Source organism: Microcebus murinus, chromosome 9 (genome assembly GCF_040939455.1).
Source record: "Microcebus murinus isolate Inina chromosome 9, M.murinus_Inina_mat1.0, whole genome shotgun sequence".
NCBI classification, from domain to species: Eukaryota; Metazoa; Chordata; class Mammalia; order Primates; family Cheirogaleidae; genus Microcebus; species Microcebus murinus.
In genome coordinates this window covers 75,473,555-75,492,571 of record NC_134112.1, presented here as the reverse complement: position 1 = coordinate 75,492,571, position 19,017 = coordinate 75,473,555, and the positions used below count along the sequence as shown (strand labels likewise).

General features: G+C 34.0%; 1 protein-coding gene across 4 annotated transcripts in view; it reads right to left on the bottom strand.

Annotated features, from left to right (window-relative positions):
- Nucleotides 1-19,017, bottom strand: part of PTPRZ1 (protein tyrosine phosphatase receptor type Z1) — a 183,634-nt gene that overhangs the window by 18,396 nt on the left and 146,221 nt on the right. For 2 of the 4 annotated variants that reach the window (XM_020289754.2, XM_076006574.1), the window contains exons 14-22: nt 14,229-14,320; nt 11,557-11,642; nt 8,994-9,014; nt 8,723-8,819; nt 6,394-6,476; nt 4,938-5,072; nt 4,234-4,368; nt 3,125-3,288; nt 1,367-1,502 (exon numbers count right to left, since the gene is read on the bottom strand). In XM_020289754.2, coding sequence (XP_020145343.2) covers nt 1,367-1,502; nt 3,125-3,288; nt 4,234-4,368; nt 4,938-5,072; nt 6,394-6,476; nt 8,723-8,819; nt 8,994-9,014; nt 11,557-11,642; nt 14,229-14,320 — 949 coding nt within the window. The remainder of the gene's footprint in view (nt 1-1,366; nt 1,503-3,124; nt 3,289-4,233; nt 4,369-4,937; nt 5,073-6,393; nt 6,477-8,722; nt 8,820-8,993; nt 9,015-11,556; nt 11,643-14,228; nt 14,321-19,017) is intronic. The other 2 variants (XM_076006573.1, XM_076006575.1) reach the window with 1 other exon arrangement.

Below are 19,017 nucleotides of genomic sequence, written 5' to 3'. Positions count from 1 at the left end.
CTCCCAAGTAGCTGAGACTACAGGCATGCATCACCATGCCTGGTTGATTTTTTTTTTTTTTTTTTTTGGTGGAGATGGGGTTCCTTTTATTCTTTTACCACTTTGTATGGATTACTTAAAAAAAAAAATCTACCTGAAATAGATGTCATCATTTTCTGCTCTAAAATTCTCTGTATAAATTTGTGCCATTTTTTTTAATGACTATCTTCAGTTTGCCTAAAAACTTGTGCCATTTAAAGTGTGCTTAATTTCCATTGTTTACCATCAATTTTGTCATTTGTTTACTGAGCACCTTCTTTGTGCAAAACACTTCTGTGATCTGGAGACACAGCAGCGAGACAGACATGGTTGCTGTCTTCAAATAATTTGCATTCTGATTGGAATTAAATTTCTTTTGACATGATGCATCTTTTCCTTTACAGCATTGTGGCACCGTCTCAGAATGTTTCCGACATTCCAACGAATTAGAGTTAGTCCCATTGTCATTGAATATACATCCTCTGATTAAAATTAAGACTCTTCTCTCCTTCATTGGTTACTTGTTTAGTTTGATGCCATCTGAAAAGTACATGTTGTTTTTGTTCTTTTTTAATTGAAGAATATTGCAGGGTTACAAATGCTTTGGTTACATGAATTGCTTTTGTACTGCTTGAGTTAAAGTTATAAGTGTGCCCATCACCCAGACAGTGTACATTGTATCTGATAGAAAAGATTTCACCCATCCTCTCTACGCACTCCCACCTGCATGATTTCCATTTGAGTTTTACTTCCATCTGTGCACATGAGTGCTGATTGGTTAGTTTCAATTTTATCAAAAAGTCCCAAAACAATAGATACTGGTGTGGATGAAGAGAGAAAGGAACACTTGTACGCTGCTGGTGGGACTGCAAACTAGTGCAGCCTCTATGGAAAATAGCATGGAGATACCTCATAGAACTAAAAATAGACCTACCATTTCATCCAGCACTCCTACTACTGGGCATTTACTCAAGGGAAAAAAAAGTCAAAGAGACATTTGCACTAGAATGATTATTGCAGCATAATCCACAATCACAAAGATGTTGAATCAACCCAAGTGCCCATAAATTCATTAGTAGATTAATAAAATGTGCTATACATACACCATGGAGTACTACTCAATCATTAAAAAAATGAATTAATACCTTTTACTACAGTCTGGATGAAACTGGAGACCATCCTCCTAGTGAAGTATCGCAAAAATGGAAAAACAAAAACCACATGTACTCACTATTAAAACCACCCAGTTTGTAATATTTTGCTGTGGCAGTCCTAGGAGATGAATACACCTACATTTTAGTGATGTTTGCATATGTTAGATGAATAAAATTATCTTTTTTAATCATACCTCAGTTTGTACCAAATAATTTCTTTGTGAGCGAATGTGTTTTAAGAAGCCAAATACATTGACAGTTCCTTCGTGTTGAATTTGCTGCAACATACTGTCTAGCACAATATACGTGCCTGTTCTTCCAACTCCAGCACTGAATAGAATACAAAGAAAGAAATATTTCAATATTAAGCATAAAATAAATTTAAAGATATGTCACTACTGTCATGTTCATTAAAATAATTTCCTTCCCCAAGAAAATGAGGCATATAATAAATTTAGCAATACAAAATTATAAACAGTTTAGTAGTTGAACATAATGCTTTAAATAACAAATTTAAAAGTCCCTTTTTAAGTTTTTTTTTGCCATTTGTTTAAATGCAAAACAACCTATTTCTGTTGGAGAGTTTTACATTTTCAATAACTGCATTTATTATTCATTATATATTATACAATGAAAATATTATGTATCAGAGTGTAGCAAATAGACATGTAGTTTGAGAAAAATGAAAGCATCAGCTTCACCAAATTCTGAAAAGCAAAGGTCCCTGGGTCTGTATTTCCAGGTAGACATGTTTGTAAAGGTTTCTGCATTAATAGGGAAAAGAATTTGATAAAGCTTTCAGCTGAAAATATCATTTCAGTGAGATTGCGAGAATAAAGCATAACTTCAGTCATTTCTAAAGGGCCATTATCTGTCGACTTCTTCAAAGCCGCTACCAGAGGGACAGAATTCACAGACAGGGATTCTTTTCAAATGTTCCGACAAGTGGGAAGTGCTAGAGTGGAAAATTAGCACCTGCTCTGCACAATAGCCTGGTCCTTCTCCATTTGCTAAGAAACAATCCCTGACCTTCAGAGCTATTTTTCTTGCATCTTCCTGTTTTCCTCAGGCAAACAGATTTTAAAAAGTCAAGATAGGTCTCTCAAACTTTGTCTGAGGATAACTCCTGAAATAGGTAATTAGAATGTGTCAGATAAGCTGTATATCAAAGGAAAACACTTGCCTCTGTAGAAACAGACACTGCTTTGACAAAAATACTGCAGATAGAAATGAATTTAATTTTTGTGTTCATAAAGCTTGGTACATAGCATTCCGTAAACATTTATTGCTATTATTATTTTAACTGAAAACTATTAAAGGATAACATCTAACGTATTTTCTTCCTCTTTCTTCAAAATATCATTATTTCTATTTATCAAGCAAGTTTTGGAAATTAGAATTCTTGGGTACCATTAAATTGATACTACATTTAGTAGGATGTATTAGAAATAACTCAGGAAAATGAGTAAAGGATTTTGGTTGCCAAGTCTTTAAAAACACCTTAAAATTATTTTGCCAAATTTCTCACACTCTGTGTGCTTTGGATTCTCTGATGTACACTCGGCATAACAACGCTACAGCAGACTATTAACTCCTAGGAACAGGGATTGTGTCTCAAACATTTTTATCCCACACTGTTACATGTTGTAATGAGTATTTGTTTATCAACAAAAACGGTTGTTCTGCCTGCCTCACACGGTTAACAAGCCGAAATCCAATTCAACAATCGAATAATAAACATCATAAAAATACCTGGTGCTTTGAAATATTCAGCAAATTCTGAGTCTGGCACACTCATTTTCTAGGGATTCATACTTATAAAAATGAACATATAATTTCATCCCCATGACTTCCCGAAATCATTTCCATGTTGGCAAAAACTCTGTTCTATTGATTTCCTTTCTGTTAGCACCAGCAATCTGTGGGTTTACAGGCACATCTCTTAGACTCACCTGCAGTGGACGACAACAGGCCCCACTGCATGGCGCTTGGCATGGGCTGCCTTTCTCACGAAGGTCAGCACGGGCAGTGAGTACTCTGGCACCCCCATGTCAGGCCACTGCGTGTAGTGATACTGGGTGACCACACGCCCACTGGGTCTTCCTTTCTGGGAGCCCTGGAAGAGTTCAGACAACTAATAGCAGTAGCACACACACACACGTGGGATTCTTTTTTTTTTTTTTTTTTATTTCAGAAAGTTATAGGGGTTCTTAAACATCAAGTCAGGATTCACAGCTTGATGTTGGCAGTCTATATGAAGCAAAAAGGGCACAATGTCATTTGTGATAATTTTGCATCCACATGCCTAAGAGGCTATGGTGGCCAGTTGTTTGGTCAAACACTAATCACACGGGATGTTGCTGTGAAGGTATTATTTGGATGTAATGAACATGTAAATCAGTAGACTCTGAGTAAAGCAGATTACCCTCCATAAGGTGGGTGAGCATGATTCAATTAATTAGCTGAAGGCTTTAAGAGCAAAGTCAGACAGTTTTCCTGAAGAAGTAATTCTTCTCAAGACTGCAACAGAGAAACCCTGCCTGAATTTCCAGCCTGCTGCTCTGATGAATTTGGACTCTAGACTGCAACATCAACTCTTACCAGCCTACCTGCCTTACAGATTTCAGATCCCTTAATCCCCACAATTTGTGTGAATCAATCCTTAAAAATATAAATCTCTCTCTATATCTCTATATCTCTCTATCCTATTGGTTCTGTTTCACTGGAGAACCCTGAAAAATACATTCTTCTTTTTTTTTCCTTTCCCTTATTTAAATCTCTACTCTTTTTAGTTGGATGTTGGGATTATCTCAGGGGTATCCTGTGCAGTTACCACACGAGGCAGGGATTTGCATTTGTGTATCACACCCACTGCAACCACAAGCACCACGACCAATCTGGCTCCAAAGCCACAGCTGGCATTTAAAGACGTAGCAGAAACCTTTAGGATCAAGGTGTAGCTGAGATAAGGTTATTTTTAACCCGTCTTGGTTATACCATTCATGTAAAAAAAGACCAAATGCGTTACTCAATTGATTATGTCCGTCATTTGTTGACTCACCTTTTTTATCTTTGTGTTTCTTAGAGTAAAATTCCTCACCGTATAATAGGCAAGGACTTGAACGCTCTTCTGAGTGACCAGAAAGTTCCCATACTCTTCACTACCGTCGGCAGGCCAGTACTGATCGCATTTTCTCTGTAAAAGAAAAAGTAAAGATGCTATTTCTGTATTTCAAATGCTCAGTGTAAAAGTTGTCCTGGAAATCAATAAAGGCCTAAGGTAGTGAAAGGAACGAACTTCATCCACCCTTCTAAGTATCTTATTTTCTTTCTGAGCAATTGCAAATTATTTATAGAAGATACCAGGAATAGAATCACATAGGTGAAAAAGATTGAGATGACGTAGTCCAAACTTACCCCTTTCAGATGAGGATAGAGAGGCCAGATGTATCAGGTTACTGCAGAGCCAGGACTAGATTCCAGGTCCAGTGAATTAAAATCTACTTCACTCTACATTGCTTTTCAGTGAGTCCGTTTACTTTTTTTTCACAGTATGAATGCATTTAAAAGGTAGATAGCTTGATTCACAGGGAAATCTTTTCATTTATAATGTTAATAGTTGACCTTTAGCTGTTGTATTTACTAGAAAGCATTCCCAATTAGCTTTCATCACTTTTGCTGTTTCCTTATGCTACTCTATTAAAACTAACTTAAAGCACTTCTAATCACTATTTTGGGGAACGACGTGATAGATTACCTACATACCCTTCCTTTCTCCACAAGGTTCGTTATCATGACAATGACTTCCACATTATGCTCCCATATCATTCTCCAGAAATCTTCAGCTGTGGATTTCAGTGGACCTTGGGCAGCAATGTAAGCTTTTGGTCTGTTGTAGCCCTGAAGAAATAAATGATGAATATTTCTTACTGACTTTTATGCCACCTTTAACTGTATAATACTTAAATTTTTAAGGTCAGCAGCATACTTTTTCTAGAAAAGAAAGCCATAAAAAATACACTTGCAAAGTTGGAAAAACTTGATAGTTTTAGCAAAGATAGCAACTTTTCTTTATGATTTTGTAAATAATAATAATAATAAGAGCTCTCTTTGCTTTGGTACAACCACAATTCTATGCATCTTTCTTCCAGGTGCATTTAATTCAAATCTATTTACTATGATTAAAGTCTGGTCCTTAATAGTGCTGCTTTGAAATGTATTTTAGGCAATGGGGCCCAGCTGTCTATAACAGTTAAAAAACCTCTGGAATATGACCTCCTTACTTTCCTTGGTGGCACTAAGAAGTGCTAATCATTAATAGTTATCCATCATTGAGCACCCAATTTTGGATCAGATGTTTTACAAACATTAAACTTAATCCTTGCTCTATGTAAAATGGAAATATTATTCCTGATTTGGAGATGAGGAAACTGAAGCTCAGAGGAATTAAGTGACTTTCCAAGATCCCACAGCTAGCCAGCTAACTCCAAGACCATGTTTGTTCTGACAATTATATTGCCTCCACTGGAAGCATGAAGCAGCTGACTACAACAAACCCACCTCACACTTCCGCACTCACTTCTTTAATTCAGTGTTCCACATAGCATTAACCTGAAGGTAGCTAGACTATGAGGTCAGTATCAGGGAAATAAGTGAGTTCCATTGACATTCAGGTCACCACAGTGGAAAACCAGTAGGTTTGAGTTGTCTACAATCCCTGCTGAGCTCCATTCATTTCCACAAAGCTGGGTATCCTGAAGAGTACTCAAAATTATGATGGCTGACAACTGGTTTAATAATCACATTTTCCTTTTAGTGAGTACTGCCACAAACATTTTTTAGTTAGGATTTATTGAGCATTTGCTATACTACATAGCACCATGCCAGGAGCTATAAGAAATTAAAAATAAGCACTGATCCTGCCTTTCACATACAAGAAGTCATAAAACTATCTGAATATACTTGTTCTACCTTGACTGTACATTCCAACCTGAATTACTTCCCTCACCTAGGAGATAAACTAAGTACAAGAGCTTGAGTATGATTCAATCTGAAATCCTTTATTCATAAGATAGATCTCTTAATTATTTACTGCTGGTTTATATTTTTTATTATCTATCAAATAACACATATTAAACACTAGTATATGTATGGTGTTGTGGTATGATAAATTCAGAATCTAGTATAAACTATATAAAATTTTCAATTAAAACATGCTTACATCAACATAATTGGCATTGATGTAATCAGTCAGTTTGCCATCTTTTTCAGCAAGTTGTGCAAGCTTAACCCTGCTATGGTCATCTGTAATAAAAAGGAATATATTTCACTGTATCACAGACTACTTTTCAGCATAAATATCATTTATATTTGCATAACAATTTATCTAATACAGTTAAAATCAAAGTCAAAAAGTCATTTACTTTAATAGGCTTTTTGGGAATACAGGGATGACAAAGATTAAAAAGAAAATCTCTGCCTTCAGGAAAATTTCTAACATAATAGGTGAGAATAGGACATATACGCAGAAAGCAACGCACAGGTGTCAAGAAAGAAGTGCAAAGTAGCAGGAGGATATGAAGGCAGAAACTATATTGCTCTGAGATGATAAAAGTTTCACTAGAAATTGAAATCTGAAGTTCGCTTCTTAGGTGGGATTTCAGAGATAGTTACTGGGGCTCTGAGCAATGGAGAGCCACTCCACGAGACAGAAGAGTGATGGGACCTCAGAAAGCTAGGGAAGGATGCCACACCTGTGGTCTGAACAGGAGGTTGATGGAGCATGAGAAAGTAGAGAAGGAAGCAAAAGGACCCTAGGAAGTTCCTGTGAATGGTTACAGCAAACCACTCTTGCAGGAGGAGCCTCTGCAAAGGGAGACAGAACAGCTGTCCAAGCACAGAGAAGGCGGACCCCGCATTGCCAATTAAAAGGAAACTATGGTTATTTAAATATGTCGAAATAAGGAGTTTGGGATTAACTGCATTCTAACGAGAGATTATATTTATTTGGAACAGATACGTAAGGAGAAAGGAAAGTGTTACTAGAAGGAAATTTGATAGTTTCACTGGACAGGCTTATTCTTTACCAAACCATGACAAATAAAAACACTGGGATATTAACATTTCTGGGAAGGTAACAATTCATACTGGTACAGGAATGTACATGGAAATAGATGCATGGCAACAATGGAAAGATGGTTCTGGATGCCAGGCTGATATATTTTTGTGTTTTGGTTCTAATATTTTTAGAATTTCTTGTTTGTTTTTCTTCATCTATAAAAGAGGACTACTCTTGCCTCTCTTACCAGGTTGTTTCAAAAATTAAATGAAACAATATTTACAGTTCAGGTACTTAGTAGGTGTTCAATAAGTGCTAATCTCTTTCCCCTCTTTAATAACCTGATGGGTATTTTCTATTTAGCTTGTAGAGGGAAGTTTAACAACAATTCTCTTCTGAGAGGCAACTGAGTTTTATGTGCTGCCAGGACAGTTGTTTCAGCTGACGAAGACAAACTTAAAATCCCTCTACTAAAACATAAAAATTGATGTAAACTCTGTGGAAAAGAAGCAACATCTATGTGAACTATTTAAGTGAACATGATAATAAAAGGGAAGAGAGTGCATCTCCACTGGCTTCCAGAACTGGAATGGAACTGGAATTTAAATAACCTAGCTCGCAGTATTGTGTTCATATGAAGCTAGGGGGCCTGTTGAATATATGAGGAAGGATATAGGAAGCTTTTTTTTTTTTGAGTGGGGAAAGAACATGAGGATGAATTTCAAGAGATAGATGGGAATATAAAGGAAAATAAGAGAGGACAGATGTAGCCAAAAGTCCTATAAGAAGATGGAAAAAAGTAATTTCATAGAAAAAAATAATTAAAATTGCATTAATGAAAAAGACCACATAGCTGCTCATGGAGGAGGAAGGGAGAGAGATTGCCTAAGAAAACAAAGGGAAGGAAGAAATAAAAAGGAGGAATCCAACCATTTAATTTCAAAATATGAAGGGTACTAAAATTTCGTGACATGGAGCACTTTTGTAAAGTTTGAGTCAGGGCTGTAAGTGTGCCCATCACTTGAACAGTGTTCACCATATCCAGCAGGTATCAACCAATTCTTTCTAAGACCCCAGGAAGAATGCCAAGAAAAGAAGGAAAAAGTAAAGATAGAAGAAGAAAGAGAAAGTCTAAAGGGAATCTCCTTTGGTTGGTAAATTCACATAAAAGTAAGTAGATCCTATGTGAAATGGGACCATGGAATATCAATAATGACAGAAACCACAAGAAGAGATGTACAGTCCTTAGGGCCTGAGGAAAGGACTGGAATAAAATTTGAGTTTGTTTTGTTTAAAAGAAACAGATGTGATTAATTATAGGATGTATTTAAGTTACAGTGATAATGCTATGTATTATCTTACACAAGTCTTATTTCCTGATACAAAGGTCCCTGAACAGCCACACTGAGGTCTGCTGTCAGATGACTTCAGGACTCTGTATAAGGGCACAACAATGACAATGATAATGGAGTCCCCTTAAGGAAATACTTACAGGCAACGATATTTATGTATCGGTTCTTGTGCTTGTTGTCTGGGTGGTTGGAGCTGTCTGCTGTAATACCTAAGTCAACAGTACAGCTCTGCACTTCCTGTAAAAAATTGTATGCATACCATTTCAGCACATACTCTGTCAAACAAAGTGCCTTAAAATATACTAGGGAAGACAAAACAAACAAAATAATCTATGCAAACAATAATTTTTTTTTTTTACATGTTACAACTACTTCTTGGCTAAAATAAAATGCAGTGAAATAATGCCTTACCTGGTAAAACTCTTTCAGTGTCTAATGAGGAAATGAATGCCAAAAAAGTAAAGAAATCAAATTCCACAGCACACGACAAATGAGAAAAAAAAGCGTTCATATTAGGTTTACAATGGAAAACTATGATCATGCAATAAATACATTTGTCAAATACTAACAAAACAGAATGTTTCAAACAGTTGCATGCAAATCAAAATGTCTAATAATTTGGAACCTTAAAATTATGTAAAAGAAGAAAATAACATCTTTAAAAGGGGACAGTGATGTAATAATATGATGATTTTTTAAAATGCAGATGAGAAGAACCACATATTCCATAACACATTTTGTGATATTAGTCAGATTTGCTAATATTCAAATATAATTTTATTTGACCACTATAGCACTATTTGAAACTCTGAATTAGTGATATACTATTTGTTTTTATTTTTTTTTGAGTTATTTTAAAGAGTAAACAGTATCCTATTAGGTGGTTTGTAACAGATTTAAAGCTGTCAAATATTAAAAAATATCCTAATTTTTTTTATCACACATGCTGTATCATTTTGAAATAGAATTTAGATAGCGTTACTGTCTATATATTTAAATAGTAGATATCTTTTTTGCTTAAACTTCAATGGGCACAGAAAAACTATTTCTGCCAATTTTTTATTAAAAATGAATTAACATGGTTTTCAGAGATGTTTTCTATCTAAATACATTAGTTTAGAATTTATAATTATTTAGTATTAATAAAATAAAAGCCTTATAATTTCTGAGAAAGTATGTAACCCCAATACAATCTGATTCATTAGTAAATGGCCCAGCCCCTCTCCAAATAAGCTTTTAAGGCCTCTTTTGCAACAAGTTATTCTGAACAATTGAAAAGAATTTAATATATGAACCACTTAAAAGGTGTAGCATTATTAGTTATTAAGCTAATTAAGTTAATGAAAAGCTTCCTTTAATCACACTGTGAGTTAAAAGCAATGAAATTAAGAAAAAACATTTTGAGTAAAAATGTGAGATTATTTTATTAATTTAATTATTATGGACTACTTAATGATATTTAAAATGATTTTATTATGAAAACCATTAAACTGCCTTTGGGCTTATACTGTCACCAGCTTTTATTAGAAATTGTTTATTTTTACTTATGTTTCATTTCTTTTAATATTTGGAAGATAAGACCCATCTTTGGCATATTTTCCCTTATGGCAATTACAATTTTGTTTGATGTAAGCCTGATAATTTCTGTCAGTTAACATTGAAGTTATACCACCAGTAGCTTCTAGCTTATGGTAAGAAAAAATAATTTGATGTTTTAAATATGTAATTCTTCATATTATTCCACTTGACTTGGTGTTAGCTCACACTGCTTTCTTACTAAATGTAGCTATGATTTGGAATTTTTTTTAGAATTAAATGCATTGATTTCTATTATTTTTAATTTAGTAAAAACATAACACACTTTGCTTCTATTTCTTTTGATTTTTTTAAAGCTTTCTAATCTATGATATTTTTCTTCCTTAAATATATCTTTCTGGCTGTGACTCCTGGGTCAGACGTTGAGTGCACTGGGGAGACTGAATCAGGAGAGAGTGGAGTCTGCGATCAGGATCAGAGCTCAAAGCACTTCAAAAAGGGAGGCCCACAGAGCCCTTAGGGTTTAGGCAGAGGGAGGCAAAAAGGCAAAATGATGCTTTCTGGAGGGGGGTTGCCAGAGCTGAGGGCATGAATTTTAAAATTACAGATTTGGGTTTGAATCCCGCTCTGCTATTTACCCCTTGTTAATTACTTTTATGGATTTTTGACTTCATTAATAATATCAATAGAAATAATGACAAATAGCTGCCAGAGTTGGGTAGAGGTTGAACGTGGAAGCCTTCAATCCAATGACACATTACAGGGTGCTCACAAATGGTAGCTTTTATTTTTTATGGTTGATATTGTTAACTTTGGACTTTTGGCTCCCTATTTTGAAAAATCTGCTTAACTGATAGCTCAGTGGACTATGATAAATTTGCAGTAAACTTCTCTGCCCTTTCTAAGAGTATTTTAACAGAATATTGTTGGAAAAATTCTGGCTGATTATGAAGTTCAAATTTTTTTTGAAATGTTAGAAATGTATATTTTCTTGAGAAAATTATGTGATTTTTATCTTGTATAATAAGAAGTTTTTATATATTTATAATGATATAAAACTTACAATTAAGGATTTATATGTACTTGAGCTGAAAATTATGAAATTTAGTAGTTTAGTATAATTTAGAAAATTAAAAGGAATCAGTGTTACTAATTCAGATTATAAAAAAGAATACTAGAGATAAGTATTTTACGGGAAAGAATTAACAATGTTTTTGATTTCCCACTAGTATAATTCAGCTTTTAAAATAGAAAACCAATTTTCTAAATTATATGATAACTACGACACATCTTTAAACACGTAAGTCATTGTAGAACTAATATTTTTACTAGAAGTGAAAATGGTCTCAATGTCTTTAGGTCAAGATATAGCCTACTGCTAAATCTTTTAAATTTACTATATTCTATATTATTTAAAACAGACACACTAAAATCATACCTCAAATTCTTCAGTGAACCCATTACTTGCATGTAAGTCTGCAACATGCTTTGGAAAGTGCTTTATTGGAATTGCTCCAACATCATCTAAGTGAATAAAGAAATTGTGTTAAGATAATTTAACAGAAATGAATGTGCTTGTTCTTTTTAAATAGAAAATAATTTATTTTCAATGTTAATTTGTAAATATAACCAAAGCCTCATTTCTTATTAATGGACTGCATCTTTTATGGACAACTTTCTTTAACATGAGTGGGAGTTATATGTCAATTCTCGGGAAAAAATGCAGAAATAATATATTTTCAATATTACTATGAACTAAACATAATATATAGTAAAATTTAAGTTTTATACAATTGTTAGTTTAATGTCTTATAGTCAAATAGTCATATGTTTACATTTGAAAACATTTTTTGCCATTTCCCCATAAATAATGGAAAACATTTATATGCAGAATATTCATTAAGGATAATGTCAAAAGCCTTTGGGACATTTAATCTGTAAAATTTCAAGAATTCTAACTTGAAAATATGCTATGTAAACAAAGTCACTGGATCTGTTAATTAATTGTGAAGGGGCCAAATTATTTTAACTGGATCTGATATTTTTTTCCTTTTCCTGAAAAGACTTTCTTAGATTAAACATATTACTAGTTCACAGTATGCAATTTCACAAGTGATTTCTCTGACAAGGAAACATCAAACACATTTCACTAGAAACAGTTATTTATATCAACAGATGTTCAGCATTTAGGCCATCTAATATTTTTAAGCTTCAGTTACCAAGAATTAGTTGAATAAAAAAAATTGGAATCCATCTGTTCTCTCTCTAAGATGAGTGGACCTGAATACTAAAATTGAATTAGTCAGTGAAGCTTAAGAAATACTAAACAAAGGTGCAATTCTACCTTCACACCTACAGAAGGACCTTGCCTGGAAGTAGCTTTTATAATTAGATAAGAAAACAGAAATGACTTGTCGCACTTAAATCATTAGTTTTAGTAAATGTCCTTCAAATCCATTGATATTATCCTGCACAACCAACTTCCTTTCATAAGCAAACTACTAATTTTTATTGAGTCAGGTATTTTTGTAATTTCTTTTATTAATTGGTCTGCAAGTAAGTGAGACTTACGTATCTTTTCATTTTCTGCTTTTACATGAAAACACGCATATTCAGGTAATCACGAGTGAATCTCGTGAAAGCCAAGCCAAGCAAGTAAAATGAGGAGATGCCCTTCATCACTCCTTTGACATTCAAAGTGGGCAGGTTTGGATTTCCTGGACAAGGTCCTGATTTTTGATTATTGTATTTTTTAATAATAAACTATATTGGACTTTGGGTAATATTAGAGTTAATCTGCATGCCCACGCTGATGGGGTATGTAAAAGAGATATGTTTGGAAATGAAGGGAATCAAAATGTAACAAATAACTGAGAGCTGTTAGTTTCAAAATTTTAAATATGTTAATGAGAACTCTGCTATACTAAAATGTATGTACAGTATTTTTAATATAAACTAGAAAAGCAGAAATAAAACAGTGGTGTTTAAAGACACAGAGTTGACAAAATAGGAAAAACAGTAAAACACTCCTATTCCTTATCTTTATAAAGCATAAAAGGAAAATATATACATATTTAATATATATTATACATAATATAAATATATAAAAACATACATTAATATGTAAATATAAAAATTAAAATGCTTCTCTTTCTTCTGTTTATTTTTCTTTAGTCATGAGATTTCAAAAGATGACATCATGTAGAATTTGGGCCCCTAGCAATAATATATGGAGCATCAATAAGACAGTTTAAAGTGACTTCTTTAAAATGACCACATAGATGAATTTCTTCTTTTGTATTCCCGGTTTGATAACTTCTATTTCCCATTTTTTCCTCTATCCTCCAGTTCACACAATTCTAGACAAATCCACTTTTTGTTGCCACTTTTCAATCTGAGATGTTATAAAATATTAATTAATTAAGTGGTTGTAATCTTACTTACAGTGTGAGCCCTAAGGTCAGTGGCTGTCTCAATCAAAAAGACCCTAGCTAATTTTTGAGTATTGTTATCCAGGTAAATTCTGATAAAAATAGCCAAAGTTTTTCAGAATATTCAAGTATTCTAACATTTGAGACAAAAGTGTTTCAAGCAATCATACATTTTTTGTAATACAATTTTTTTCACTATTACCACCATTTCATAGTTTTTTTCTAATGTAGTTAACAAACCTTTTCTCACATAAACTCAAATGATCAGAAAGGAATTAGACTTTATTCTTGTCATTTTCTCCTATTCACATTTATTGCATTGATTTAGTCTGATTTTTGTTGCTTAGATTTCTACTAAAGTAATAGAAGTGAGTAAAAGCATTACTCTTAACTAACATTTTATTTCTATAAATGTTTATTTTTTAAACATATTATGGCTGAACAATTATAAATTATTTTGACATATCATCTGAATGGTTATGAATGTTTAAAGTTAATGAGAACAGGATATAAACACAGGTGCCTTATACATGATGTGATAAATATTTTGTGCCATACAAATATGTACTAATCTACATTATGGTCATCTGCAAAATACTCCAATAAAAGCAAATCTTCCAACAATGTGCTTTTCATTCAACATCTACCAGCTACTCATGGTCACACTTTAAGCTATTACCTGAAATTGGAAAGATAGGTGTTGGAGGTGTGGATATTACTCGAGGGGAAGTGCTGTCCTCTAAATAAAAATGTGCAGTCTGGAAGCACTTCCTGGAAAAAAAAAAGAAAGAAAGCAATTTATACTACTAGCTGCCATGGATATAAGAAGACAACTTCTGAGCTACTTAAAAATTATGATGGAAATCTCCAGAATTAAGACAAAAGAAGATATTTACCCATAAGAGGGATTGCTGGAATTAAATCTATTTTAACAAGTCACAAACATTAAAGGATTTTATGGTTTCCAAGTTTTCCCTGTACCAGATGTGGAAGAGCAAGCAAATATCAGATACGCTGAAAGCAGAGATGGCATTTGAAGTTGTAGCTGGTTCAAAGTATCAAATAACACTTTGCTGATATAGGAAATCTCAATGCCCTAGGTTCCATTGTTGCTATATACCAAAGTGTCCTGCTACCTTGAATAGGACCAGAGTGGAAAGAAATAATGTCCAAAGCTATTTTCACTCAACATTTAAGTGACAATGTCCTTCTGAGCATATTCAGCTGTTAGCAAAAGGCAGCAAGCTGACCATGTAGAAATGAAATTTCAACAGTGATAACATTTTGACAAAAAATAAGGCAGCTTTATACTGTAGGTATGATACTGCAGTAGTGACAGAACTTAAATGAGGAAATAATGAGCATACAACAAAAGAAAAGGGATGATTTTCTTTCCAACAGATGCTACCCTTGTTGATGAGGGTTTTGAGAATGAATATATTTGGAATCAATGACAACTATGACCTACAATGTCACCTGAATCTATTTTCATTCAGATAATAGGAGTAACATCTGGTAAGAGCACATTACAAACTACTGAGAAAAGAATCAACTACTGCTATAAAGTAATGCAAACCATCCTTAATTTTAAAACTTTAGATAATTAAAACTGCTAAGATACTCTTTGATGTGGGTTGTTTAATTTATTTGAACTATTATTCATGAGTGGTTCAGTTGAAACAGAAATATCTGTTTGAGTTAAAATGCCAATTTCACTTTCCATTTAAAACCCTCCAGCCACAAGTCATTCATCCTAATGAGCTTTAACATTACATTTGTTCTTACACAGTGATACACCTAAATCTCTATAATTTTTAGTAAATCAGTTTCCTAGATGAAATATTGAATGGCTTCCTACTTCAATTAGAATAATATCCAATTATTTTACCAAGGGCTAAAAGACCTTCGGTGACCTGGCCCCCATCTACTTCAGTAGCTTCATCTCCTACAAACTCTCTTCCTCACCCACCAGGCTCCAGCCCACACTGATCCTCTCTTTCTCCCCTAAAGAAGCCCTGTCAGTAGCACCTCAGGACCTTGGCTCTGGTCATCATTCCCTCTGCCTGCCTGCCTGCCTCCTTCCCATCATTTCTGCATTAGCCCAAATGCCACCTTCTTTTTTGAGTCCTTGCCTCACCTTGATAGCTAAAAGAATCAGCCCATCCCACTAAGCTGCTATTTTTGCCCTTTTGTGAAGCTTATTATCTGAAATACTATTATTTATGTTTTTGTTTATTTGTTTTACATGTTTTTAGTTGGTCTCTTCTTATTAGAGTATAAGCCCAACAAGGTAAAGTACTTCATCTTAATCATTGCACTGTTAGTCCTCAGTGCTAAGGAGGGTGTTTGTCTTGTTGTGGGTAGACCCAAATATTTGTTCAAGGAATAAACTGCTATAAGGAGTAGTATAAAATTATATAGTTTATTTACAACCTTAATGTCACAAGAAAAAAAACCCAACAACCCTAGAGCAATGATGTACACAGCAAAAATTAGCCTTCTGCTGTGATAGTATAAGTCTTGATGACCAAACCCAAGAGAATGTATATTGACCAAACTCAAGAAAATCTTCAAGAAAGAACAGGTGGTACAGGAGGAAGGTGAGTGGATACAGAATCAAGTGTCAAAGGGACCCTGCACTAGATTCATATCCTGGAAAGCAGCAGATTGATATGGAATGGGAGAGATGAGTGTCACAGCTCCCATGATAAAGAAACTATCCTATATAGGGTCCACATGAGCAGAACTGAAACCAGACTGAAGCAGAAACTATAGGGAAAGTTTGGTTATTTGTGCAACCCTGGATGTTGCATGTTCTGACACACTGCTATGTAAACATTGGACTTGGTATGTGCTTTTAAGATCACAGAATTAAAATCCTTTTGACTTCTCGAAAATACAGTCACACAAGCTGGTGACAGGTTTTTATAAAGTATTTCAATGAATTTTAAAGTTGTAAAATGCCTTAATGGAACTAGTGCAATATCACAGCTGATACAAGAATCTGACATAAAGTTAAGAAGGTTTGGTTTGAATACCTTCAGTGAGAAGGAGATCTCTCCTTATCAGTCATCTTTAGTTGCTAGATATTTTTTTCTTGTACTAACTCAAAACTCTAAGTACCTCCAAATGGTACCCAAAGGCTTTCCGCTCCATTGTTATGGCTCTTACTATTGATATTTTTCTCCCTGAACTTTTCTCTCTTTCTCTCCTTCTAGCCATTGGTTCTAGTTCAGTATTTTATATGTTTGACTTTTCTCCTTGAAGTTTATAGTCCAATAATACAAACATGTTGTAGATCAGTGAACCTACCTTGTTCTCTCCTAACTTGGTATTTCACCTCCCTGCTTTAAACATGCTTCTCATTCTTACCAAAATGCCTCACTCACCAATATGCCAGACAAAAATCTGTCCTCCATCAAGACAGCTCAGAGGTATCTTCTCTGTGAAACAGCCTGTCATTTCCTAAGCAGAGTTTAGCACTCCACCGTCTGTGTTTTCACTGCACCCCAAACTTCCATCCATACCCACCTATGTGAAGACTACTTGAAAAGTATACCAAGCAATCCAACAATGATCTTCATTTCCTGGACATGATCCTACATTATTTTAAGCATTTGTCTTAATTGGTGGTTAGAGTAATTATTTTGTAATATACTTGTTTTCTGCCTATATCCTTATTACATTTTTTTTAAAAAAATGGAGCCATATCTCTTGATTTTATGTAAATCCAACTCTCAATATAGTGCCTGGAGTACAATAGGTGCTCTATGTTTGTTGAATGAGTAGATGAATTTCTAACAGCAAGTAAATCCCACCAACCATATGCTGTTCAGCTGCATCCTAGATTCTCTTGCCTACCTGAGCCTCGAATGGGATAACTTGAAATCTCAAAACATTTTGGAGGCAGAGATGGGGTATTTAGGTAGAGAAAGAAGGATGGATGTATGGATGGATGGATGAATAGGGGATGCACCAATAATTCTGACTGCAAGGAAAGAAGGCAGCGTCTCATAGAACATAAAAGGATAAATTAAAACCTATTAGCATTGAGGTTGAACATGTTGCTAATGTTCATTGTAGTATCTGGGTAAATATCAGCTTTACTCTTTTTAGCTATGTAATCGAATCTTTGTTGGTTTTAGAAAATAAGTAGTTCAACAATGTCACTTGGTATTAATTTCCAAAAAATAACCTCATAAATAATACCAAAAAGCTTATAAGTGGGAAAACAAAATAATATAGGCTACATTATGGATAGAGGTCATTTGTATATTGCTCAAAAATATTTTATAATACAGTCTTACATAGGAAGTGACCTTCTACTTAAGAGGCTTCCATTTTGGGTTGGTAGCTATCTTCAATGACCCACAAATTTGAATTTAAGATCAAGAGAGAATTCATATTGCTTTTCTTCCCACTCTCCCTAGTCAAAAAAATTGTGTCTATATAAAGTCCTTTTCTATACTGCTTTTGAAGGTGTGCCATTTTGCTAAATATAGCTTTGGTATTTTTTGGGTTCTAACTCTTAAAAAAGCTCTCAAAAATTTTCCCCTTTTTTCCTTTAAAAATAACTATTTGAAAATCTTCCCTGTTGAATTCATTTTGCATCTTAGAAACCTATGGTTTGGCTCATGTAAATTATACCTTAAAACATCTGGAAAATAATTTCAAGGCATATTATTTAATGTATGACAAGATTCAGTATCTATAGTCCATCTGTTCAGTATAAGCAGTGAATGTCTTCACGTCTATGTGCTAAGTGTTGATAACTATGTCTCCTGCTAATTATCACTCAACTATGATGGAAAAGTGATGACTGTTTTAAACTTGTAGACATAGGTCCTATCAATCAATGGTAATCTGATTATTTAATTTACACCTTTTCATCACAGTATTTAGAATTAAAAGCTAGAAATGGGTATTGTTCCATTCCTTAGTATGCTTATACAAAAATTAAACAATATTTAGCATGCTGAATTTGTTCACAGAACCCCTAAAGAAGGTCCTACTGAAATCTTAAAGATGATCTAGTGAACCCACCCAAATGATAAACAGAGGAAACTAATTCCTAGGTGGGTAAGTGACATGTCCAAGGCCAGACAGCAAATACTATGCAGGACTGGGTAAGGGAGCCAAATTTTATCACCTCTAATTTGTTCTGTCTTTCTGCTAAAACGTGCTTCCTCTCAAGGTTTATACAAAAAGTACGGGAACACTTTGAGTTAGATAAATCAGATGAAAGAGAGGATTTATTATACCCCCTTTTTTTTCCCTAAAAAATTACATCAGAAAATCTTTAAATATTTTCTTCTAAGAATTTTATAATTTTAGTTCTTCAACTTAGGTCTGTGGTCCCTTTTGAGCACATTTTTGCATACAGTGTGAAAAAAGGTTCAGTTTGATTTTTTTTTTTTGTATATGGATATTCTAGTGCCATTTGTTGAAAGGACTATTATTTGCCTATT